Raw genomic sequence first — 25,255 nt, 5'->3', positions numbered from 1 at the left:
CCCCTGTGCCTGGACTGCAGAGACCTTCAGGGATTGGCTTTCCTACTGACACCTTTGTGTGCCTAACGACCCTTAACGACCTCTTAACGATTCACCTGCAGCCGCTGGAGAAGAGGAAGACAGACCACACGAGTCAGCCTGAGTGAGTTATTTGGCTTAGCTTAATTTAGTAAGAAACCACTATTAATTAATAGCTGAGGCCTTTTCCAACTTCTGACTTCCAATATAGTCAGATTATTGATGGTATCCTTGTAGGTTAATTCTCATGCAACTGAATCTGCTCATTAAACTAAATTAATCTTTGTATATATAGTTGTGGGGGTGGGTTTTTGGGAAAATAAAAATAACTATTTTTGATAAATTCCCAACTCGGCCACATATTAATTCCTGCTCTCTGCAACAAGGGCATTCCTGCAGAAGGGGATCTGCTGCTTCACCTAGACATGGCAAACCCTTTCCACTGTGCTAGGATAAGCCTTGCTCTTTGTGACTCATCTGAAAATGTCAGTGCATGGAGAATCACGATCTCATTTAGTGACTACCTGAGATAGAGATACGCCTGTGGTGGCCTTGGAAGTCCCCGAGTTACAGGCTGTGTCACCTGTAGCTTTGTCAGTGTTCAACAGAGCTCTCCATTAATAAGACATGGAAACTTGACTTACTTTGCTCCCCGCAGGTCCAGATCTTGCGTGACAGCCTGTCTCACAGTTGCACCTCCAAAATAGAGAGTTGTGTCTTCTGCAAGAATCCCACACTCAGTACAGGTGTTTCCACCTTCCAAGGACATCCACAGGTCTGGTTTAATCTCCTCATTGTCAAAGCGCTCTTTCAGGAAGGTCTGTAAGTGAGACGTGTAGCAGAAGGCACAGGTAAGAATCTTCTTCAGTCTTTTGATGTCCACAGCTGGAACTGACCTAAACATGTCTGAAGGGCTGATGAACCTGTACATTTTTATTACAGAGTGATGGAAAATACCACCTTTGGCAGAATATTAGCTACTGAACTGGCTAAAGGTGACAGTGTGAGGGATAGATTTGGAGCTGGGAGGGAATTCAGTGCACTAACCTTTACATATCCAAATGAATGGGGGTATGGGTTAGTGTGGCAAGGTTTTGGCAGCAGAGGGGCTACAGCGGTGTCTTCTGTGAGAAGCTGCTAGAAGCTTCCCTCATGTCTGACAGAGCCTGCACCAGCCAGCTCTGGCACATTTTTAAGAAGGGAAGAAAGATGCTTCACAACAGTAACTGCAGACAGAGAAGAGAGAAGTGAGACTGTGTGAGACAACTTTGCAGACACCAAGGACAGTGAGGAAGGAGAGGAAGGAGGTCCTAGAGCAGAGATGCCCCTGCAGCCCATGGTAAAAACCATGACGATGCAGGCTGTTACCCTTCAGCCCTTGGAGGTTAATGGTGGAGCAGATACCCATCTGCAGCCCATGGAAGACTCCATACTGAAGCAAGTGGATACACCTGAAGGAGACTGTGCCTTTGTGGGAAGCTTATGCTGGAGCAGGATCCAGGCAGGATCTCTGGACCCATGGAGATAGAGGACCCCACACTGTAGCAGGTTTGCTGGCAGGACTTTTGACCCTGTGAGGAACCCACACTGGAACAGTGCATTCCTGAAGGACTACACCCCATGAAGGGACTCACACTGGAACAGATCATGAAGGACTGTAGCCTGTGGGAAGGACTGATGCTGGGGAAATTCATGGAGGACTGGCTGCCATGGGAGGGACCCCATGCTAGAGCAGGGAAAGAGTGTGAGGAGTCCTTCCTGCAAGGAGGAAGGAGTGGTAGAGATAACATGTAATGAAGTGACCACAACTCCATTTCCTATCCCTCCGTGCCACTGGGCATGAGGAAGCAGAGAATTTGGGAGTGAAGCTGACACTGTAAAGAAGGGATGGGTGTCTTTAAGATTTGGGTTTATCTCTCATTATTCTACTCTGATCTGATTGGTAAGAAATGAAACTAATTTCCCTCAGTTGAGTCTGTTTTGCCCTTGATGATATTTGATATCCTTATCACAACCCATGACTCTTTTGTCACTGATTGAATAGGGACCTTCAGCTGGACTTCAAGAACAAAAGGAGAGTCTATAGGCCTTTGGAAAAGGAGACAGATCTCTCATGAAGACTATAAATATGGAGTGAAGCTATGCAGGGAGAAAATTAGAAGAGCCAAAGCACAGTCAGAGCTCAACCTAGCTACAACCATAAAAAAACATAAAAAATGTTTCTATAAATTCATTACCAACAAAAGGAGGACTCAGGAAAATCTCCATCCTTTATTGGATGCAGAGGGAAACACAGTAAGGATGAGGAGAAGGCTGAGGTGCTCAATGCCTACTTTGCCTCAGTCTTTAGCACTGGAACCAGCAGTTCTCTGGGCACCCAACCTTATGAACTAGGAGACAGGCCAAGAAAGCCAGTGGCACCCTGGCTTGTTTTAGAAATGCTGTGTCCAGCAGGAGTAGAGAGGTGATTGGACCCTTGTACTCAGCTCTGGTGAGGCCACACCTCGAGTACTGTGTTCAGTTTTGGGCACCTCAATACAAGAGGGCTGTGGAGATGCTGAAATAAGTGCATAGGAGGGCAATGAAGCTGGTGAAGGGGCTGGAGAATAACACTTAGGAAGAGTGACTGAAAGAGCTGGGACTGTTTAGTTTGAAAAAGAGGAGGCTGAGGGGAGACCTCATTGCATTCTACCACCACTTGAAAGGATGTTGTGGAGAAGTTGATGCTGGTCTCTTCTCACAGGTAGTTATAGAACAAGAGGGAATGGCCTCAAGCTGCAACTGGGAAGGTTTAGACCGGACATTGGGGAAAACATTTTCACAGGAAGAGTGGTCAGACATTGGAATGGGCTACCCGAGGAGATGGTTGAGTCACCAACCCTGGATGTGTTTAAAGGTTGTTTAGATGTGGTGCTTGGGGATATGGTTTAGGGGTGAACTTTGTAGAGTAGGGATATTGGTTTGACTTGATGATCCCAACAGTCCTTTCCAACCTGACTGTTTCTGTGATTCTTGATTTTCTCTCTCCTGTCCAGCTGAGGAGGGGAGTGATAGAGTGGCTTTGGTGGGCACTTGGTGCCCTGCAAGGACCTACAGTGGGTCTAATTCATAGATGTGGTGAAGCTTATGCAGCACCACTTCAGTATGTATCTAGTATGTATGGGAGAAATTGCTGTTCTTACTGCAGTGAAATTTTGGGGTAATTTGGGTGAATACCTGCACAAATATTGGCAGTGAGAGCCATCTAGAGTCTACTTTTGATTGCTGCTCACCTCTAGGTGTGCAGTGGAAGCAATGCCATGAGTGAAATCCTGGCCTTAAGGAGACAGGAGGAAAATTCACCTAAAATTGCTAGAATTTGATGCTAAATGCCATTGGTGTGAAGAATACACTACCAACCCAGAACTGCAGACAGGCAATGGTGTTTGTTCCAGTAATTAGTATCTCAGATAAGAAACAGGCTATAAGAACTCAAATGACACGATTATTGACAAGTCTTTTGGTTGTCTTTAGTTTAGGCAGAATGTTCTTAGCCTGGTGTTTGCCTATTCAAATCTAAAACTTATCTGGGGTTTCTTGCACAGTCTTTTCTAAATATGGGAAGTTTAAAGAAGACTTTAACTTTTCAATTCACAGATTTCACTTGCTTGTTGCAGGGTAACACTAACAACAGCTAGGTGATTCCAGTTCCAGGGAAACTGATGGAGCAGGTTATCTTGGGGGTGATAAGAGCGCACCTGAGGGATGGCAAAGGGCTCAGGTCCAGCCAGCATGGGTTTAGGAAGGGCAGATCCTGCCTCTCCAACCTGATCTCCTTCTATGATCAGGTGACCCGCTTGGTGGATGTGGGGAGGCTGTGGATGTGGTCTATCTGGACTTCAGCAAGGCCTTTGACACTGTCCCCCACAGCAAACTGCTGGCTAAGCTGTCAGCCCATGGCTTGGATGGCAACACTCTGTGCTGGGTTAGGAACTGGCTGGAGGGCTGGACCCAGAGAGTGGTGGTGAATGGTGCCACATCCAGCTGGCGGCTGTCACTAGTGGTGTCCCTCAGGGATCAGTGCTGGGCCCCATCCTCTTTAACATCTTCATAGATGATCTGGATGAGGGCATGGAGTCAGTCATCAGCAAGTTTGCAGATGACACCAAGCTGGGGGCAGATGTGGCTGGGTTGGAGGGCAGAAGGGCTCTGCAGCAGGACCTTGCCCGCCTGGACAGATGGGCAGAGTCCAATGGGATGGGGTTCAATAGCTCCAAGTGCAGGGTGCTGCACTTTGGCTACAACAACCCCAGGCAGAGATACAGGCTGGGGTCAGAGTGGCTGGAGAGCAGCCAAACAGAGAGGGATCTGGGGGTGCTGATTGATACCCACCTGAACATGAGCCAGCAGTGTGCCCAGGTGGCATCCTGGCCTGCATCAGGAATGGTGTGGCCAGCAGGAGCAGGGAGGTCATTCTGCCCCTGTACTCTGCACTGGTTAGACCACACCTTGAGTACTGTGTTCAGCTCTGGGCCCCCCAGTTTAGGAGGGACATTGAGATGCTTGAGCGCATCCAGAGAAGGACGATGAGGCTGGTGAGAGACCTCAAGCACAAGACCTACGAGGAGAGGCTGAGGGAGCTGGGATTGTTTAGCCTGGAGAAGAGGAGGCTCAGGGGTGACCTTATTGCTGTCTACAACTACCTGAAGGGTGGTTGTGGCCAGGAGGAGGTTGCTCTCTTCTCTCAGGTGGCCAGCACCAGAACAAGAGGACACAGCCTCAGGCTGCGCCAGGGGAGATTTAGGCTGGAGGTGAGGAGAAAGTTCTTCACTGAGAGAGTCATTGGACACTGGAATGGGCTGCCCGGGGAGGTGGTGGAGTCGCCGTCCCTGGAGCTGTTCAAGGCAAGGTTGGATGTGGCACTTGGTGCCATGGTCTGGCCTTGAGCTCTGTGGTAAAGGGTTGGACTTGATGATCTGTGAGATCTCTTCCAACCCTGATGATACTGTGATACTGTGATACTGTGATACAACTTTATGCAATTTTCTTGTATTGTTTCAGTAAGCTCCTGCATGATAAATACAGTCATGTTTCTACACAGGCTGATCAAACAAAATCTTCTGTGCAAGGGTGCTTTAGGTCATATTGTGATGACCTAAGGATGAGCAGTGAACTTTATTACAGCTTTCTGGGCAGTGTTATATGCAAAGGAACAAACTTGTTCTTGCACACTGCAGTAGGAGTTTTGTTTAAAACCTGAAACAGGGACTGAAAATGGGTTTGTGCACCTTCAGGCTGACAGGAATCAAAGCTGAATTTCCAGTGGGACTAATCTTTCCCCTTTCTCAGCCAAACACGTGGCAAAGTTCTCTTTTTAAAACATGCAGTAGAGTTACCTTCAGTGTTTGGGTCAGATAGCAGTTGGGACCCGAATACCCAGGATCACAAATGCATTGCTCATTCAGGCAGTCTCCATGGCCCCTACAGTTTTCCAGGCAGCCAGGGCCCAGATAGAAATTGTCGATGGCCCACTGCACATCTGAGTACTTCTGGTAGAACCGGAACCTCACGGGACTAGACAGGAAGGAATGAAGAAAACCAGAAGTAGGTATAACACAACTCAGCTAAAGAAGCAAGGCAAAACACAACAGAGTCATGACTGTAACACCCTCCAAGCTTCCACAGGGTATGTCCTGCTGTATCTGTTGAAACTGATTTTACACAGTTCCGTAACTTCTTCTTCACACATCTACTACTGATGGTGTGTGGACAGATACCAGACACTGCTGAAGCCAGAAAATGCTGCTCTGCCTTCTAGCAAGAGCGCTTCCATTTGAGTTGCACTTCCTGAGCAGATTGCTCAAAGAATCTCTGTGCTAGTTTGAAGCAAGCTAGAATGTTTTGGTAACAGAACTAGAGAACGGGCAGTGAAATGAAAACAATTGATGTCAACTTCTCTCATAGTCTCGCTGAGAGCTCTGGGAAGAAGAAAGACTTTTTCTCCTTTTTGTTTCTCACTCTTGCTTTTGCCTTAGACCTGGTCACATCTCATTAACCCTGCTCCTACTAACCTTGCTCCCTAACCTCTTGGCTGCACCTCTCTTCTTCCTGAGAACTGGGGTAAGGTTGAGAGGGCCGGGGGGAGGTGTTGGGGTGGTTTGAGAGCCCCTCCTGGGGACTCAGGTTTCTGGGAGGGGAGTTGTGCTTCTGTATTGTTTATCCTTTGTATATTTCTATATATAATTGTATATAACTGTATATATTGTAAATAGCTGCTTGTAAATTCTGCTAGCTGTAAATAAATTGCTTCATCTATATTCCCAGGGTCCGTCTGAGTTAGCTGGGGCAAATACAAAGTGTGGGGGGGCGGGGTAACCCCCAAACCATCACAATCTCAGAGGAAGAGAAAAAAACATTTGCATGTGCGTGGCCTAATGCAAAACTTTTCCACTCAGTAAGGCCATAAATCTGGTATCTATTGACCAGGGATGTCTGAACAGAGCTGGATATGTGAGCAGACTGAAGAGATGGGTAACTTCACTGTTTTTTCAGACCAATAGTGATAGTCTACCTTGACTGATAGGAAAGAAAATCATGCAGCATGCATTATGAACATGACTGCAGCCTGTTTGCACCTTCCTGGACAGAAAATGAACAGGCAGATACATCTCCTGTTATGTTTTTCAGAAAGTACTGAATTTAAAATGAGTACCACATTCATACTTACTTGCCCACCAGGTTTTCAGGCAGTGAGTAGGTTACCCTTTTCCATCCTTTTGTGGGGAAGAAGACAGATGGCTGCGAAACACTCCCAGAACACTTTGGATCAGCTGGTAAACACTGAGGTACCAGGTAACTCCAGCTAACGCCAAAGTCAGTGGAATACTGCACATGGACCTGATTTTGGGCAAGTTTTTCTGAGGTTTTACATCCAACAGAAACCTAATAAAGAGAACAAGTGAATCAGAATTAATTGTAGTGGTGGTGGCTAGAGTTTAAAAAAATGTTTGAACCTGAAAAATGACTGAAGAACTTTGCTCAGAATGATGGCAGTAACACTGAGGACACAGCCTCAGGCTGCGCCAGGGGAAATTTAGGCTGGAGGTGAGGAGAAAGTTCTTCACTGAGAGAGTCATTGGACACTGGAATGGGCTGCCCGGGGAGGTGGTGGAGTCGCCGTCCCTGGGGCTGTTCAAGGCAGGATTGGACGTGGCACTTGGTGCCATGGTCTAGCCTTGAGCTCTGTGGTAAAGGGTTGGACTTGATGATCTGTGAGGTCTCTTCCAACCTTGGTGATACTGTGATTGTACCAGCTATCTGCAGATCTCCTCAGTACTACCAAAAGTGAGAACAGGCACCATATTCTGAGTTTCATTTCCTTCTAGTTAGCCCACATTTCTGGATTTCCAAGTTTTGACACTTGTGCATTATGCCCCATTTCCCCATAACTAATAAAATTACTTTCCCACAAGGTAAGAATTGATTATTTCAGAGGAAGCCACTTGGCTTGGCTACATTAGGCAGACTGTGTGGGAGATGTGCAAGGGGATTTTACAACCACATATTGCTGGGTTATTGTTTACTTTAGGTAAAGGGGTTTGGGTGCAAGGCTGATGGGAATGCATAACAACACAGGAGCAGTGTGGGCTACTTGGGAGCTGATTTTCTCTCACCAAGCAGCTGTAATACAACAGGCACCTTATATAGGTGTCCAGAGAAGGGCAACAAGGGCGGTGAGGGGGATGGAGCACAAGTCCTACGAGGAGAGGCTGAGGGAGCTGGGGTTGTTCAGCCTGGAGAAGAGGAGGCTCAGGGGAGACTTTATTGCTCTCTACAACTACCTGAAAGGAGGCTGTAGCCAGGCAGGAGTTGGTTTTGAATAGTTGTTTGCAGACAAAGACTTTACCTTGAACTGCATAATCCATCCCTCTGTGGGAGTCAGGTCGTGGGTGACTGCATAGACCTCTCTGCCATCATGGCTCCCGCAGATCATGACGCCATCGGGAGAGTCACAGAACCTCTCAATTGAGCAGTCATCATGGAATAACCAGTGTTCATTCACTTGGAAACGTAATATGAGATGACAACATAAATTAAGGCAAGCAGGGAATAGTGTTAACCACTAAAGGGGATTCACAGACAGATTGTTCAGCCAAGGTGAGAATTATTTAGCACTGCTCCTGAGAATGTCACCACCACATCTTTTCCGTGTGTAGATTTATGACATTTAGCACCTCTGTTGCTCAGAGCCCCTCTTACATAAGCACAAAAGCATTATGCTTAGCAAGATATGCAAATCACTTCCATGACTTCTGCCTCTTTAATTCAGCTCCCTGAGAGACCTTTACCTGTAGTTTTGTCTTCCATGAACATGTCAAAGGCGATTCTCCCGGTGGGCCCAGCATCGGCTGGGGAGCGCTCGTGCTGTGGCAGGGGAGCACTACTGAAGGTGTCCAGCATCACTGTCCTCTGGTCGGCTGAGCCAGAGATCAGCACATTGTCAATGGCCCAATCGTTCTGGTCCAGGCCATCGTGCTTAGGCTGCCACCAGCGGAAACGTGTCCCGATGGTTTTGGCGTCGTAGGGAAGGAGGATGTTCACGAAGCTGAAATGCAAAGTGCAGATTAGCTGTAGCAAATCCACGGGAGGAGGACACTCCTTGGTGCTCAGTGCTGGGCACTCTGATCAGGTAAATTAATTACAGAATCACAGAATCTCTTAGATTGGAAAAGACCTTCAAGGTCATCAAGTCCAACCATTAGTTTCACACTGACAAGTCCTCGACTAAACCAAATCCTTCAGCACAACATCTAATCACTATGAATCGCTGTGGTTGGAAAGGACCACCAGGATCATCCAGTCCAACCTTCATCCCAGCGTCCTTAATCACTAGACCATAGCATCAAATGCCACATCCACTCTTTTTTGAAACACCTCCAGGGATGGTGACTCCACCACCTCCCTGGGCAGCCTGTTCCAGTGCCTGACCACCCACTCAGTAAAGAACTTCCTCTGAACATCCAACCTAAACCTCCCCTGACACAACTTGAGGCCATTTCCTCTTGTCCTATCATTAGTAATTAAGGAGAAGAGACCAGCTCCAGCCTCACTACAACCTCCTTTTAGGTAGCTGTAGAGAGCAATAAGGTCCCCTCTCAGCCTTCTCCAGACTAAACAACCCAAATTCTCATTGTTTCCTAGAGTATGTGGAAGTTGGGAAAGAAGAGGAATACCTTCAAGGCAAGGTTGGACGTGGCACTTGGTGCCATGGTGTAGCCTTGAGCTCTGTGGTAAAGGGTTGGACTTGATGATCTGTGAGGTCTCTTCCAACCCTGATGATACTGTGATACTGTGATACTGAGTGAGCTATCCCATGTTCCCCAATTGGAGACTGCTGAAAAAAACTTTCACAGTAACTCCCAGTATCATTCCTGGGACACAGGCTTAGAGTGAGGTGGCAATGGCCAGCAGCCAGACTGGCATGGTTTGAGCAACCTCACGTGCTCCAAATGTGATTATGGGGCCTAGGCTAGCAGACTATGACTGGAAGGTCCTAATTAAGGGAAGCATTGAGAAAGAGAGCATTGAAATAAAATTCGGATCACAATTTTTAACCCATTCAGCAGACAGCAATGTTCTAGGACACCTCTCCTATGCCCATGACAACACAGCTGATAGGACATTTAAACCTCCTATCCTGTTGAAATGGTAGTGATTTTGTGGGGTGTTCAAACAGAATAACAAATGATGGGTCCCTCCTTGCCCTGTTTTCTATGACTTTCAAATCAGTGAGATGTGGGTAGACCTCTTCCTATGTATGATTTGCATTTCACAGATAACTGAAAATAGGGATTGAGTGTAACCATTCTTTTGATGGATATCTGTATAAATTTAGTTTCTCCTTTACACACAATTTTCTAAGCAGTTCAAACAATGACTTTCTGCTTTGTCAGTAAGAAACTAAATTGCTAATCAAAGTATCTTCAAGAACAGGATGGACATGATTAAAGTAGCTGTTAATTTACTGTCCTGCAAGCATTTGCAAACCCACCAGAGTGCTGCAGACTCCTTACAACCCTTGTATTTCTGCCCTAGCAGCTCCACAAATGTGATGCTCAAGCCTGCAGAACTTTCAAAGATCTGGCATCCAAACTGCAGCAGTAATATGTCACACAAGCCCATATGAAACATGCAAGATCACCTTACTTTAGAACAGGGAATTATATAGGCAGAAGGTATCCACAAACCCAGGTTTGCTGAACTGATCATAGAAAATTTCCATGAGGAGGCTCCAGGTGATTCCACCATTCACAGAATATTCCAGCAGTACCCCTTGGTTGCGGCTGTTGGGAGTTATCAGGCATCCATACATGAAATAAAACTGAATGAATTCTGCACTGGTGAGGTTCAGGTCCACTGTGACTAACATACGGCTGCAGCCCTTCAAAGCAAAGAAAAGAGATAGTGGCTGATGTTTGCTGTAGAAACTTGCACCAATTTTCAGAAAACTAGCTATAAATCTGCATGGAAGGGATCTACAAGTGTATGTGTCCCGTGGAGTTGAAGTACTATTTGGTCACATTTACAGTCCCAGCATTATCTGTAAGCAAACTGCAGCAGTCTGGGTTCTATACCCATGCAAGGAGCTAAACCAGGCAATTTTATGCTGAGCTTCCACTCTGAAAAAAACAACAACAATGAAATATCTGCAGGTTGAGGCTACACGTGTGTAAGAGGAAAGAGTTGGTATGTGACTGATCAGAAGTAGACAACAGGCCAAATAGTTGTCAGGTTACCAGATGATAAGACCTAAGAACTACAGGGTCTTTGAGATCTCCAGTAGTAAACAGTCTCCAAGTGCCATTGCTGTAATCAGAGGCCGGAATGTGGTGTTGGCTAAACAGTATGTGGAGCCAGCAATGACCTTGAAAGGCTCTGCAGAGGACAACCAGCTGCAGAGGGAGATGAAGAATGATGAAGGTTCCCCTCGGTAGGTGGCTGCATGACCACTGAAGCCAACAATGCGCATGGGCAGTAGGGAAAGCCATTATGTACCAAACTGTGAAACAAGGGAGGAGCCTGGTTCTCCTTGGTTCAGCCTTCTGGGATGTACTGGACACACGTCACAGAATGCTGAACACATACAAACCAAGAGCATAGGTAGGTGAGCTGGAGCAGCACCAGTCTTGCCACCATGAGGGTGCGGTTCCTGATGGGGACACCTACCTTTCGAGGTGGCAGCTGACCAGCTCTGCTATCTACACATCTCAGGAGCTCTGCTGGCCAGTGGGATAGGGTGAGTATAGCCTGCCCTTTGATCAATAGAGCTGCTTGGGATTGTTTGTCATGTCTTATTCAGCATTGTAGGTTCTCCCTATGGCTGTAAGTACATGAGCCATAGGTATTGTGGTTTCCAGTATACCTTTCTCATTATGGTTTTAGTGTTTAAGCTATAATAAAGTACTGAAACTGTACCTGGAGAGGGACAGCCACGTGTGAGAGCATTCCCTGGCCCCAAGAACTCACTGGAACAATGTGGATGTAGGACCAAGTGCAAATGATACACATGCAAATATCTGCTTACTAATTTACCTCTGTGGACTGATGAGAAACCACACCCAACTGGCCTCTCGAAGTTTTAAGTGCTATGAGCAGAGTATTATGAGTGAGTGGAATTGAATGTCTGCATTCTTGAATTGTACTTTATCAGCTCTGCATCCAAAATTCCCTCCACAGCTCCTTTCAAGAGGTACACACAGAGTCTCATTTCCCTGGCTGCAGCATAGCCAGAGACATGTTATCTGCTCTCTTGGCATGTTTCTGTCTGGCCCCAGTCTGTAAGACCTGTCTGACTTTGACCTTCATCTAAGCAATGAGCAATTTTTTAATGCATTATATATTTAATAAGCTGATATTTTCCCATGCCTTGCTATTTATTCAGCCTTTAAGACCCTGCCACACGCAGTGGTGAGCACGCACCCCGCTGAAGTGGAGAGCCATCCCTGAGGCCACCGCTCCACAGACTGTGCTCAGTTTGCCGCCGTTCACTGTCAGCCAGTTCTGGTTGGAGGGAGAGCGGTTGAAGTTATCCTTCAGCTGGGTTGGAAGGGGAGTCTCTGGCTCGTCACAGTACAGCCCACCCCAGTGCTCATCACAGCTGCAGAGGAAAACAAATGGGAAATTCACCTCACAAAGGCTCTGCATGGAGGTTTAATTGGTGCTGTCTTCTTCCACTTGGAAGATGTCTGCCTCATCTACTAGTGCACAACCTGTACAGGAGAGTTTCAAACACTTCCTGTAGTTAGTGCAAAAGAGAAACAGCTTTAGGAAGGCTGCTATGGTGTATCTATCATTCAGACTGCTAACACAGGGTACGCTCCAGCAGAGGAAAATCGGTAAATACATGGTACTTGGATAGACAAACCCAAGGAATGTGCCAAGCCTAACAATGTCCTGCTGGTGCTGAATTGTAAGTTTCTGTTAGATTTTTGTTGATCAGTTGATGTCTGTTGTTTCTTTAATAGTCGTCCAGCTCCACAATCCCCCCACCCCCCCTTTTTTTTTGTCTCCTCTGAGAAGCCTTCTTATAATCTGCCAAAGACTCAATAACAGCATGGAAATGTGTTCTGCTACTATGCAGATTTGACCAGATAGATCATGCCTTTGTACTTCAGTTCAGAGGACAACATAATCATATGTCTGTTTTGCAGCAGAATCTATTTCTAACAAACATAACCACAACACAATTATACAACCATTCTCCCATTTCTGTTGCCATTTCTGGCTGGAAAAAAGCAATACATCCATCTGGAAGGTATTTCTCTGTAGCCAGACAGATAAATCTGCACAGATCTGGTTGTTGTTTGCTTTACAGGGCTCTATGTGGGCTGTTTATACAGAGAGTCTGAGGATCCAGCCAGCGTGCCTTCATCAGCACTCTCTGTTATGAAGTAGAAGCATCAGATCACCAAGTCACATCAGTCTTAGGCAAAATCTGGCCTCGTGAAGAACTGGCAGCTATCCTTCCGCTTGGTGGACGCATTCCACCTCCAGCCCAGGTTCTCTGCACATGGTGTCAAGATGAGGGCAAGGGGACACAGCATGAAACCCCTCAGTAATACTGATGATATCTCAGGAGCTCCAGAACTGCACATCCCTAGAGGAGGGTGCAAACTCAAGTGGTCACTTCTCACTACCTGGTGGGTGGGGAAACAAGATGCAGCACAGGCGGCAATAGAGGCAGTGCACTGCCACCCAGGAAAGGACCAGCAACACTGCAGCACTGTCCATGACATATGACCAGTCAGAAGTCTGCCAGAGTCAGCCCCCACATCTACCCTTCCTCTAGCTATTTCTATTCCCAGGCTGTCCCAGTGCCCCGCTCAGTTTTAACTCCACTTTCCTTCTAAAAATGACACCCAAGTCTTGCCCACAAGACGATCAAACAACAGAGGGGAGTGAAATTGTGCAGGACAAGGAGCAAAGGACACTCACACGCAGTTGTCCTGTGTGCATTTCCCGTGGCCACTGCACATGTCTATGCAGCCGTCCCCGATGTAGACGTTATCGATTGCCCACGTTTGCTGCTTGTCGAATGGAGCGGGCTGGTGCCAGCGAAAACGAGTTGCTTGAGACCTTGGTGAGAGAAAGAAAACCAGAAAGGTAACATTGCCAGACAACCTAAACTTCAGCTGAAAGGAAATGACAGTCTTGAGGATAAGCTGCTCCTGCAAGAGGGCTGACCTGTGACAATGGCAATGTCTCTGAGTAGCAGGGTGCCCGCATTTTGAGAGCAGAACAAAGCACAGGTGTTTGGTGGTATGCTGTTGTTGAGAGAAAAGCACATGGGCTGTGGTTGGTGCCATGCAGAAGAGAGCAGGCCAATGGTGGTATGCCCATAAAGGGAGCTCAGACTGGCCATGACCATGTCCCAGAAGAAATTCAAACCTGAGGAAGAGCTGGGAGATGGATCAAGACAGGATCACTCAGATCATCCATGTTTGACGCTGAGCATGTTTTATTGCTTCAGTTGAAGTCAACAAACTAACTCAATTTTTTCCCTGTATAAATTCTCACAACTTCACTCAGGTAAGAGCAGCTCTAAGGAGTGGGTTGGCTTCTAGGAAATAAGCTGTCATTTATGACTCTGCAGAGGGAAAGTGAGAGCACCATGGAGGGTGTATGTCTGATCCTGTCTTTGCAGTTCCCTTCCTCCCCTCCACCCAGGGTTTCACTAGAAGAAATGTTAAGAAATTATCTGTGGTGTGGTCTTGGTTCCTTTCAGTAAATAATTTCATGGTGCTGATTAAACAACTCCCTGTTCAAAGACCTTGCCTTGATGTAGCTGTAGGTGAATTGTCTCAGCAACCAAGGCAGATGAACTGAGACAGTCAGGGGATGCCAAATTGCTATTGGGTCCACGCAGCAGTAGCAGACACCGATCTCTGAAGAGCTGCAGGAAGGTGAATTTCTGTAACTTAGCAAAAACACCATTTCACCTCCAGCCAGGCCATGTTTTGCTGCGCAGCACTAGGTGGCAGCATTGACCTTTCAGCAGCCTGACGTCTGTCGGAAGCCCGAGAGATGTGACAGTGATTGCAAACATCAGACAGCAAAATCTGAGACATGCGCTCGGTCGTCCTACCTTCTACGTCAAGGTCAGTGCTGTCCTGTGAGTCATTTCTTTAGAAATATGTTACATGAGGGGAAGGGACAGCAAGTGTATCTAAAGAGAAATCTACTGCTGTGCTGGCTAGCTGCCTATGGAAATGGAGAAACTGTGAGCAAGTCCTTAAGGAATGAAGACATGTGGCTTATGTTGCCTGCTTTAGGTTTGGTGCTTGACTAGTGATTTATGGAGTTGATGCTCTGGGGAGAAGCTTTGTATTTGCATTTGCAGTGTAAGATCAACTCTAAGTTAAGACTAAGCGTTCACTGCCTTCACAGCCTTATACAGAGCAGATGTGAGATAGCCCTGTGAGGTCTATGCAAGCGTGGATGTGGTGCACCAGGACAAGCTATTAACTATGTTGCCTGCATGTCCTTAAAACATGCAGGCAGAAGCACTTGGAGGCACACACCTGCTGTTACACAGCTTGACATAATCAAGCAGCCTAAAAATTAAATCAGCTCCCAACTAAAGGGCCTGTCAGCTGCAGTGTTCCTTACTCTAAAGCCTGACGTGTCTCTTGCTTGTGAGCTAAGGTTGCAATACCCTCTCTCACACAATCAGTATCTCAATATGTTTGGAAGGGGTACTGCTCAAGCCAACAAATACAGTCATTGGATTGGGCAGCAGAGCAATCTTTGCCTCACTAGACATCAGCGTTCTTCTTTGACACAAACCACTTCTCAGTCTTAAAATCACAGTTATTTATAAACCTGAGTTTTATCTCAAGTGGCAGGGTCCTTTCAGGTCCAAGTTCAGTTGGTTCTGAAGGTGCTCCCCAGTCGTGCTGTCTGCTGTTCAGCCCTGGAAAGCCTCTCCTGAACACAGATTTACAGAGCTGCTGGGGGCGATAAATGTCACAAATGGCACGTAGTGAAGCAGCACAGAAGAGAAAGCAGAAGAGACCAATGCTGGGAACAAGTCCCACAAAAGTACTATGACTTGATGTTGTGCACTGAGGAAGGGGAAGAGTTGAGATGCTCCAAATGATAAAGAATAGAAAGTGGATTTTTTTGCTACAAGTTTCAAAATATTTGGCAACTCCACGGGCTGTCTCTCAGTACAGCTGCTGGAAAAGAAAGGTCTCCATTTCCAAACTCCAGTGTTCATCAGCTTACATATTTGGTACCAATGCCCTTAAACAAGCACAGGCTCTGCCTACACTGTGGTGCTTCTGTGCCTGCAGTTAGCTCAGCCTATGCCTGTGTCAGGAGACTGGCTCAGCAGCAGGGGCAAGGCTGCAGGACCAAGCTGTGCTGATAGCCTGAAGCCCACACTACCTGTGGTTTGCAGGGCTTTGGTGTGGGCTAGCTCTGCCTGGTTTTACCAGGTATGACTGCATCAGAGATATCACTGCAAAACAGGAGAGCAAGGAGGACACAGACTGGAGGGCTGAACTACTCAATTGTCCCTAGATGGGTATTTTTGATGAACAGAAGAAAAATCCAGTAGTTTTCAAAGCACTGTGGGGAACAGTGTGGCAGCACTCCCAATAGCACTGCTAGTTCCAAGCAGCTCCTTTCCTTGCCACCTCCCAACAAATCTCACAATTTTTCTTCCCCCAAACATAAGAGAATGTAGGAAAAGAAAGAGGAGGTAAAAATAGGGTATATGTGATAATGATGAGAGCATGAAAGCTGAGAGGGACACAAAGGATACAAGGAATGCACAGAAGAAACAAGCCTGAGGAGCCTGCATTTAAATCACCAGCTCGTAGCAAGTAACTGCAAGCACGGGGTGCAGTGGGGATTTGGCCAGTCCCATTGGCAACCACATTAGCCAGAATTTAGTGAGGCTGATGCTAACAGGAGAGTTCCTTGTGTCTCTTCCCAGGACAAGATGGACATAAGCTTCCTATCTGTAAATAGCTAAATACATGTAGCTGTATTTACAGCTTCCTATCTGTAAATAGTAAATACATGTAGCAGCTTTGCAGTTGTTATGCACAACAGTATGTGACCTCACTTACTTACACTTATTTTATTGCTGTACACGTGGATGGAACAAAAATGGCAAGGCAGAATTATTTTAACACCAGAATGTTCATGCCCCAGTATGTAGTTATGCATATGGATTTATTCTGTAGGGGACTAGAGGGGAATACCTTGTGTAGGAAGGCAGGGGCAAAGTAACCCGAGTCCACTTGTTGAAGGTGTCTGAAATGAGAATCCTCTGGAGATGGTACTTGTTGCATTCCACGTTAGTGGGAAGACAGTCTCTCAAAATTGGGTGCCAGGTCAGCCCAAGGTCCACTGAATATTCCAGTTCAATAGCTAAGGGTAGAAAGATGATTGGTTACTTAATTTGTAGACTGACATGCATAGGTGTCCAATGAACTCATAACCCCAGACAGCGCTAGTCAGAAGCATGTGCTGACAAAATAACCAGTTAGAACTTTCCACACCACTGCATCAGAAGCACAAAGCTACCTTCTTTGGGGGCAGTGCTGGAGGACATGCTGCATGTTGCTGACACATACAGCTCAGGAGAGTGCAGCACTCCTCTGCACCTGCCACCCAGCTCTAGGGGCCTCAGGTGCAAAAGACACTCATCTGTCAGGCTGCTAGCACTAAGTCAGGCCAGTCCCTGAGCTGCAGTGGGTGAGAACCTGACAGTAGCATGACCAGCAACCTTTTGTGTTTTCAGGATGAAGGATGAGATTCAGCTGGATGTAATTGTTGTGTAAGGCACAGCAATATCCTAACTGAAACATTCTGGCTCTATCACAAGAGGTTTAGTCACTCTTCCACCCCCTTCCAAATCAGCTCATTTCACTATCCAACATAAACAATTTTAGATCAAGTTTTAGGCAGTGAGCTTGTTTTCATTCAAACAAACAAAGCCTAGCCACATTACACCAATGTATTAATTTCTCAGCAAAAATCAGCAGTTGCATTGTTTTGATGCTTATGGCTTATAAACTTTTATTGTGAAAAACAAAAGGTTAGACAAGCTCACAAAGGACTTCAAGATGAACTTTTCTGCAGCCTTTAATTATAGGCACAGAATCACAGAATCGAATCATAGAATCAGTCAGGGCTGGAAGGTACCACAAGGATCATCTAGTTCCAACCCCCCTGCCATGGGCAGGGACACCCTACCTTAGATCAGGCTGGCCAGAGCCTCATCCAGCCTGGCCTCAACCACCTCCCTGGGCAACTCATTCCAGGCTCTCGCCACTCTCATGCTGAATAACTTCCTCCTCACATCCAGCCTGAATCTCCCCACCTCCAGCTTCGCTCCATTCCCCCTAGTCCTGTCACTCCCTGATATCTTGAAAAGTCCCTCCCCAGCTTTTTGTAGGCCTCTTTCAGATACTGAAAGGCCAGAATAAGGTCACCTTGGAGCCTCCTCTTCTCCAGACTGAACAGCCCTAACTCTTTCAGGCTGTCCTCATCGGAGAGGTGCTGCAGCCCTCTGATCATCCCAGTGGCCCTTCTCTGGACACTCTCCAGCATGTCCACATCCTTCTGGTAATGGAGGCTCCCGAACTAGATGCAGTACTCCAGGTGGGGTCTCAGCAGAGCAGAGTAGAGGGGGAGAATCATCTACCTCGACTTGCTGACCACACGTCTCCTGATGCAGCCCAGGATCTGCTTGGCTCTCTGGGCTGCAAGTGCACACTGCTGGCTCACACTGAGTTTCTCGTTCACCAGCACCCCCAGGTGCCTCTCCTCAGGGCTGCTCTCCAGGCAGTCACTGTACAGCCTGGATTTGTGCTTGGGATTGCTCCGACTCAGATGCAGGACCCTGCACTTGGTCTTGTTGAACCTCATGAGGTTGGCTTGTGCCCACCTCTCCAGCCTGTCTCTCTCTGGATGGATCCCTTCCCTCCAGTGTGTCTGCTGCACCACACAGCTTGGTGTTGTCAGCAAACTTGCTGAGGCTGCACTCAACGCCTCTGTCCATGGCACAAGACTGGTCCCAGACTGATCCCTAAGGGATTCCACTTGTCACTGGCCTCCATTTGGACATGGACCCTTTGACAGCCACTCTTTGGGTGCGACCATCAAGCCAGTTCTTTATCCATCTAGTGGTCCACCCATCAAACCCATGTGTCACCAGCTTGGAGACCAGGATGTCCTGTGGGACAGTGTCAAAGGCCTTGCTCAGGTCCAGGTAAATGCCATCAGTTGCTTGCCCCTCATCTATTAATGTTGTGACCTGTTCATAGAAGGCCACCAGGATTGTCAGGCAGGATTTACCCTTGTTGAAGGCATGCTGATTGTAGCCAATCACCTCTTCACTATTCTTCTGTCTCTGTAACTTTGAGTAGATGCTCCATCTGCCAGGCATTCTGGCTGTGTAAAATATGGAGTGTGGTTGCAGTGACAGGGGTCATAAATCTGTGATCTTTTTGGATTACTATAGACCCAGTTCTTCCGCCCTTATGCACACAGAATGACCTTTCATTGCCCAATCAGGCCAATTTGATGTCTAAACTCAAACACAGTGCTATAGAAGCACAAGGACAAGTGGATACCAACAAGGGTGAGTGAGTTTGCAGTGTTAAATCTCCATCACCAACACAAAATGCTTTTCTCATTATGACTAGAAGTGTGAGTAGGTAGTATCCTGCCTAATTTAATGCCAAGTTAATATAATGGTAAATGAACTTTCCTGTACAGGAGAGGAAGGGCAGGAATTACTAAGTTGCTGTTACCATAACAGGAGTCTGTGACAGAGCAGGATGCTGCAAAATCTATTTGCAGGAAAGAATCTTCATTGACAACAATGTCAGTGGTGACAACGTAGCGGGTGCTGGCTTTCTCGATGAACACTAGAGCATCCCCAGTAGAGCCACAGACTGGCATCTTTGTTCCACCAGGATGCAGCAGCCACTTTCTACTGTCCAGTGTGGTGAAATCATCTTCTAATACTGTGTTTCCAGAAATGTTTCCTCCAATAAGAATCTGAAACATTAGAAAAGAATTGTTACTGGAAAGGAAAAATGTCTCTCGTTCTTCACAAACATACATGGGATGTGGCACCCCAGAGGAGGAAGAGATTTGCTCACCTATGCACGTAAATTCTGCTGGTCCAAAATGGACAAGTGTACTTTGTAAAGACAGTTTAGGTTATGAGCAAGGGGAATACATTTTTCCTAAACTGGGGTCCTAAAGAGCTCAGCTCAGTTATACAAACATTCAGGGAAGTGAACTCCATCCTGGCTGAAGTAGCACTGCTCACAAAAATAAATGTTGGTAGGAGCAGAGTGACTACACTGCCATTTTCCCTACTGTCTGTTGAGCTCTGCTGTAATCGGGTGCCCTGCTATCAGACTGCATCTGCTGACAGAACTGGGCAAACAGTCTCTGTTTTGCCACCGGCTCTAAGATGCCAGCATTTTACTATTCAGCAGCAAGCAAGGTAGAAATCATTTTCATTTGTTATTCTGAATTCAATTTCTGACTGTTCTGACCTAAAATAACTACATCCAGTGCAAATGGAGGAATGAAAGAATGAGGAATTTGTTTGCTTTTAAATGGAGGAAGGGCAAGTAAAATTTTGTGAGCACATCGCTAAACGGGGGTGAGAATTCAATTTCTGGGTTTCTCCTAAGGACCTGAACTAACTACTTAAAAAGATGTTAATGAACAGTTAAGCAAAATTGTGGAAGAATTTCTCACCAGTCGAGGACATAAATTCATAAACATGAGCAACCTGCACTGAGAACGTCCTTGGTTCCCAGCAAGGCCAGGAAATGGAGCTGTAAACAGCTGAGCACCCCACACACAGCTGCAGTGGGCAGAGACTAGATAACCAAAGGGGCTGGAGTGGGTGGTCTGGGAGGCTGACCCTTAGAATGTTGTGATAAGTTAACCTATGCACACCTTACATGTAACTCTGGACCCTCTGACTGTAACCAGTCTTGGTGGAGCACACCTATTGCTAGAAGTGCATATAAGTCACTGCATCACGGAAATGAAGTGGATTTGACCATCTAACCACATTGGTGAACAAAGAGTCATCTTCCCATAGCGCTCCACCAAACGTGTTTTCCCAACACAAAATGAACTTGGTCAGCCAGTAGCACTGCTTAGAATGCAATCAGTTTTGTGGGGTTTCTTGAGATTTGTAGCAAGTCATACAAAACAATAAAACAATCTTTGTAGAACCAAATCCCAGCCCTGAAACTAAACTTTGTTTTCAAAGTTAGAAGCTGGGTATTTGTATAGTTTTTCCTCTTACATCTTACCAAGCACATTTGGATAGACTTCTACTGAAGCTTTTTGAAGTCTGAATGACTTGCATGTTGCCTGGTAAGACCTTCTGCAATATGAACCTGAGGATCTACTCAAGTACAAAAGACTGTCCAGTTCCAAAGTGGGCACTTGGTAACCTGCATGACAACAGAGCACTAACCCCCAGGATCAGCACACAGGACTCGTGCCCTGTTATTTTGCTACATTATTATAATCCTGGAATAGCTTTGTATCATACAAAATGTTGTTGCTTGGCTCAGTGAAACTACATGTGCCAACAAAAGGAAGGCATTCAGACTGAACACAGTGTGTAAAGTTGTACTGGGAAGCCCAAGAAGCCTTACCTGGTCAATGACCCAGGGACTGTAGAAGTGCCCGTTCTCAGAGGGCTGCCACCAGCGGAGCCGAGTGGAGCTGGAGCGAGCCTTCAGGGGAATTTCCAGGGCAATGTACCGTCCCACATTGCTGGAGTTGCTGAAGAGGAACTCCTGCAGAAGGCTCCACGTCAGGCCCCCATTGAGCGAATACTGCAGCAGCACAGGCTGGCTCCTGGGGTCTGGCACCCCCTTGCCACATCCCAGTCTCATGAAGAACTGCACAAATCTGACAGGGGGAGCAATTACTGGAAGGATTTCTGAAACATCCTAGAAAAACAGCTAGAGAGACTTGGAGTTTCTCTGTTGACTAGCCCTGTGATTTCTCGTTGTAAGAGTCAGCTCCAGGAGATTTTAGGATTCTGAGGCAGACAAGCAGGTAGGGTGATGAAATTTCGTTTTGCCTGTGTGGTAGTTTGCCAGGCAGAAGAGGCTGAACAAAGCTGGTCATTTATGTTTTAAGCTTTTGTCTGCAGAGCAGATGGTATTGCAAATATCTGGGACATAATCCTGGGTAGTAAAACTTTTATCCCTCTAGCCCATGAGTATGGATTTAAAGTGGCAGAAAAGCAAGTGTCCTAAATAGAGCATATTTTGCTCTGAGTTTGCTGAAATGCTTAAATCCAAAACAAGCATCCTGGTTTTGCACTAGCATAAACCAGAGAAGATCTGGACAGAACAAAGCAGGTATCATTTTCAGGGATCACTTTGTCCATTGAGTCAGCTTGGGAAATTTGTCTCAATCACAGTACTTCCATGTGCTGGCTTCTCTGAAGCCAGCCCAGGCTACCCAGGGGCAGCAGCGCTTTCATCCTCTATTTAATTAGCTTCTCCAAAGCAGCACAATAGACTTGCATCAAACTGTGAAATTCTTCCCCTTAGCTGATGCTCATAAATAGCATTACTGTGCACTTGGAGTAGAGGGAACTGCTGCTGTAATGATATTTGCCCATTGGACTCACAGGGATATTACCAGCATTAATTCATGTTTGCACAGCTCTTGCATGCAGTTAGAATGTGGTATCTGTTCTCATTACTAACACATTAGTGCCACCAGGGTCATGGTTAAATGAAAAGGTGCAAAAGGAAATTTGTGCCCAAAATCTTGATTTGATCTGCAGGTAGATCTGCTGGGAGTGGAAGCTGCAGTGGTGCTAGGCAGACAGAGCTTCAATGAACCACCAGACCTGCAAGTCAATTAATTCCGGTCCTCACGGCGACTCACATTTTCTCTTGCTACTATATATAACTTCTTTTGCTGTAGATTATATCCACCTCCACATCCTAGACATAATATATTGCTTGTGCTGTAAAGAGGCACTGGGAACCCTCGTGGATCAGCCTATCAGCTGTAATGGATTGAAGTCACTGCTGCCAAGTCTCTGTGCCTTCTCAGATTTACTCTGATGTTTGCCACATAACTCAAAAGAAGTAAACCCAGGTGACCCTGTCTCTGTTGAATCTGCTGCCTGGGGACTGCTGCTCCTCTATCTGGATTTTTACTAACATAGTAGCAACTCAAACAAAGGAAACATAATGTCTAGCAAATAAAAAAAAGTAATTTAAAATATCTCTCTTCTCATTCCACAGGTATTTTAGAAAGGCTCTGCCCATTTTTGAAATGGAAAAGCAATGTCTTCTTGTAGATCTAGCAACACCAAGGTGTGAGGATGTTCTTCTAGTAATTCAGCACCGGAGGGCATTTGATCAGTTGTGACACCTACTGATGTTTCATGCTGTGCAGTTTCAGCTACTGGCATCACCATGATGGTGATATACTATCCCCTGTGCTGGGCTGGAGAGTCCATTTGATTTCAGTCCCCAGGTGCTCAGCATGGCTGACAGACACCATAGTTTGTCTGTGTGCTTCAGGGGATCTCCTCACAAGGAAAGGTGAAATTTAATGTGACTACTGAGTTGAGTACCCATAAATACATTTATTGGAAATGATGCTTCTCATCAGTCCTGACATAAACTGAAAGCTCTCCCCACATCCTGCACAAAACTTGGCACATCTGTGTCCCAGCCCAATCTGCTGTGCTTTGCAGGTGACTGATAGAGTCAAGCCTGGAAATTAAGAAAATCTCACTGCAATTACTTTAGTTTGCTAAGGAGCAGCCCCCAGCAATGCCACTGCAGCCTGCCCTGCTGTTCAGAACAGAACATAGGTATAGGTGATAACTGCTGGTTTACATAAGCATATACAAGAAACTAAATGCACTGCTTTGTTTTCCTTTTACTCAGGGAAGTCATTTATCTCCATGTAACACCTGGAGGTCAATATACACAAATCTACAGGTTATCATGGAGAAGAGAGAAATGATGGTTCTTTGAACATGAGGAATAAGGAACACATGTCATTTAGACCAATGGAGCAACTTACAAGATCTCTTGTATCTTTTGTTAGCAATCTTTTAATTTCAGAACCATCCGAGACATCAAATCAGTGCAGATAACTGATGCTTGTGTTTGCCAGGTTCTGAAAAAAGTCTGCTCTGAGGCACCTTGCAAATTCAGTACAGGGATCTCTAACATTACACCTCACAGAGGGTCAGCTAACTGCTAGGCTGGAAAATGTGATGGTTAGAAATCAGGCATCTTTGTTGACTGCAAGGCTCTGCAATGAAGCTATTATTTAAAGTTTTGCTGGTAATGAACACAAGTGAAGAAGAGATAAAATGCCTGTTAAACTGTTTCCCATAGAACATGAGAGAGGAGTAGGGTGTTTACCCCTCCCATAATTTACTCCTCTCAGAGATCAGTGGAAAAAAATGTTGGGAAAAATGCAATTTCTTCAAAGCAGTAATCATAGAACCATAGAATCAACCAGGTTGGAAGAGACCTCCAAGATCATCCAGTCCAACCTATCACACAGCCCTAGCCAATCAACTAGACCATGGCACTAAGTGCCTCATCCAGGCTTTGCTTGAACACCTCCAGGGACAACGACTCTACCACCTCCCTGGGCAGCCCATTCCAATGGCAAATCACTCTCTCTGGGAAGAACTTCCTCCTAACATCTAGCCTATAATTCCCCCAGCACAACTTGAGACTGTGTCCCCTTGTTCTATTGGTGGTTGTCTGGGAGAAGAGGCCAACCCCCACCTGGCTACAGCCTCCCTTCAGGTAGTTGTAGACAGCAATGAGGTCACCCCTGAGCCTCCTCTTCTCCAGGCTAAACAATAAAAGCTTATGCCCTAATAAAAGGACATAAGCTAAGGTACCAAATAGAGAACAATGCTCATTTATGAGCAGGCATGCACACAGGCTGTGGTTTAATTTATATCATTGTAAATTATTTTGATGTGGTTTGCTTTGCTTTGCATGCCTCATTCATCCAACTTCTCCCTGCAGGTTGTAATGATACAGCAGCGTGTGCTCAGTGCAGCTGGCAGTACCTTGATGGGAACATCTCTGTGAACTACTTGGCACAAATGTGCATAGTAAGAGGAAAGTGAGCTTCAGAAATAAAGGAATTGTGAGATGAAGAGGAACCTGGACAAACTTGAGAAGTGGACCTGTGTGGATCTCATAAGTTTCAAGTGCGAGTTTCTGCACTTGGTTTGGGGCAATTCCCAGTATCAATAGAGGCTGGGAGATGACGTGACTGAGAGCAGCCCTGCAGAGGCTTGAAGGTACTGGTGGGTGAAGAGCTGGACATGAACTGGCAACGTGCACCTGCAGCCCAGAAAGCAAACTGTGTCCTGAACTGCATAAAAGAACTGTGGCCAGCAGGTCGAGGGAGCTGATTCTTCACCTCCTCCAGCTCTGCAATCCTCAGCAGAAGAAAGATACAAACCTGTTAGAGTGGGTCCAGAGGAAGGCCACAAAAGTGATGGGAGGGATATAACACCTTTCTTATGAAGAAAGACTGAGAGAGTTTGGGTTGTTCAGCCTGGAGAGAAGAAGGCTCCAGGAAGACCTCATTGCAGAATTTCAGTACTTAAAAGGGTGTTAAGATGGGGACAAGGGGTATTTGTTTTAAACTATAAGAGGGTAGATCCAGACTA

General features: G+C 46.2%; 1 protein-coding gene across 3 annotated transcripts in view; it reads right to left on the bottom strand.

Annotated features, from left to right (window-relative positions):
• Nucleotides 1–25,255, bottom strand: part of RELN (reelin) — a 314,867-nt gene that overhangs the window by 18,152 nt on the left and 271,460 nt on the right. For all 3 annotated transcript variants that reach the window (XM_064142519.1, XM_064142520.1, XM_064142521.1), the window contains 11 exons: nt 21,216–21,474; nt 19,329–19,578; nt 16,770–16,938; nt 13,492–13,632; nt 11,977–12,154; nt 10,245–10,438; nt 8,346–8,602; nt 7,904–8,058; nt 6,725–6,939; nt 5,394–5,571; nt 663–838 (listed from right to left, as the gene is read on the bottom strand). In XM_064142519.1, coding sequence (XP_063998589.1) covers nt 663–838; nt 5,394–5,571; nt 6,725–6,939; nt 7,904–8,058; nt 8,346–8,602; nt 10,245–10,438; nt 11,977–12,154; nt 13,492–13,632; nt 16,770–16,938; nt 19,329–19,578; nt 21,216–21,474 — 2,172 coding nt within the window. The remainder of the gene's footprint in view (nt 1–662; nt 839–5,393; nt 5,572–6,724; nt 6,940–7,903; nt 8,059–8,345; nt 8,603–10,244; nt 10,439–11,976; nt 12,155–13,491; nt 13,633–16,769; nt 16,939–19,328; nt 19,579–21,215; nt 21,475–25,255) is intronic.

The sequence above is a fragment of the Pogoniulus pusillus genome, chromosome 4, assembly GCF_015220805.1.
Source record: "Pogoniulus pusillus isolate bPogPus1 chromosome 4, bPogPus1.pri, whole genome shotgun sequence".
NCBI classification, from domain to species: Eukaryota; Metazoa; Chordata; class Aves; order Piciformes; family Lybiidae; genus Pogoniulus; species Pogoniulus pusillus.
This window is presented reverse-complemented; position numbering and strand designations above follow the sequence as displayed.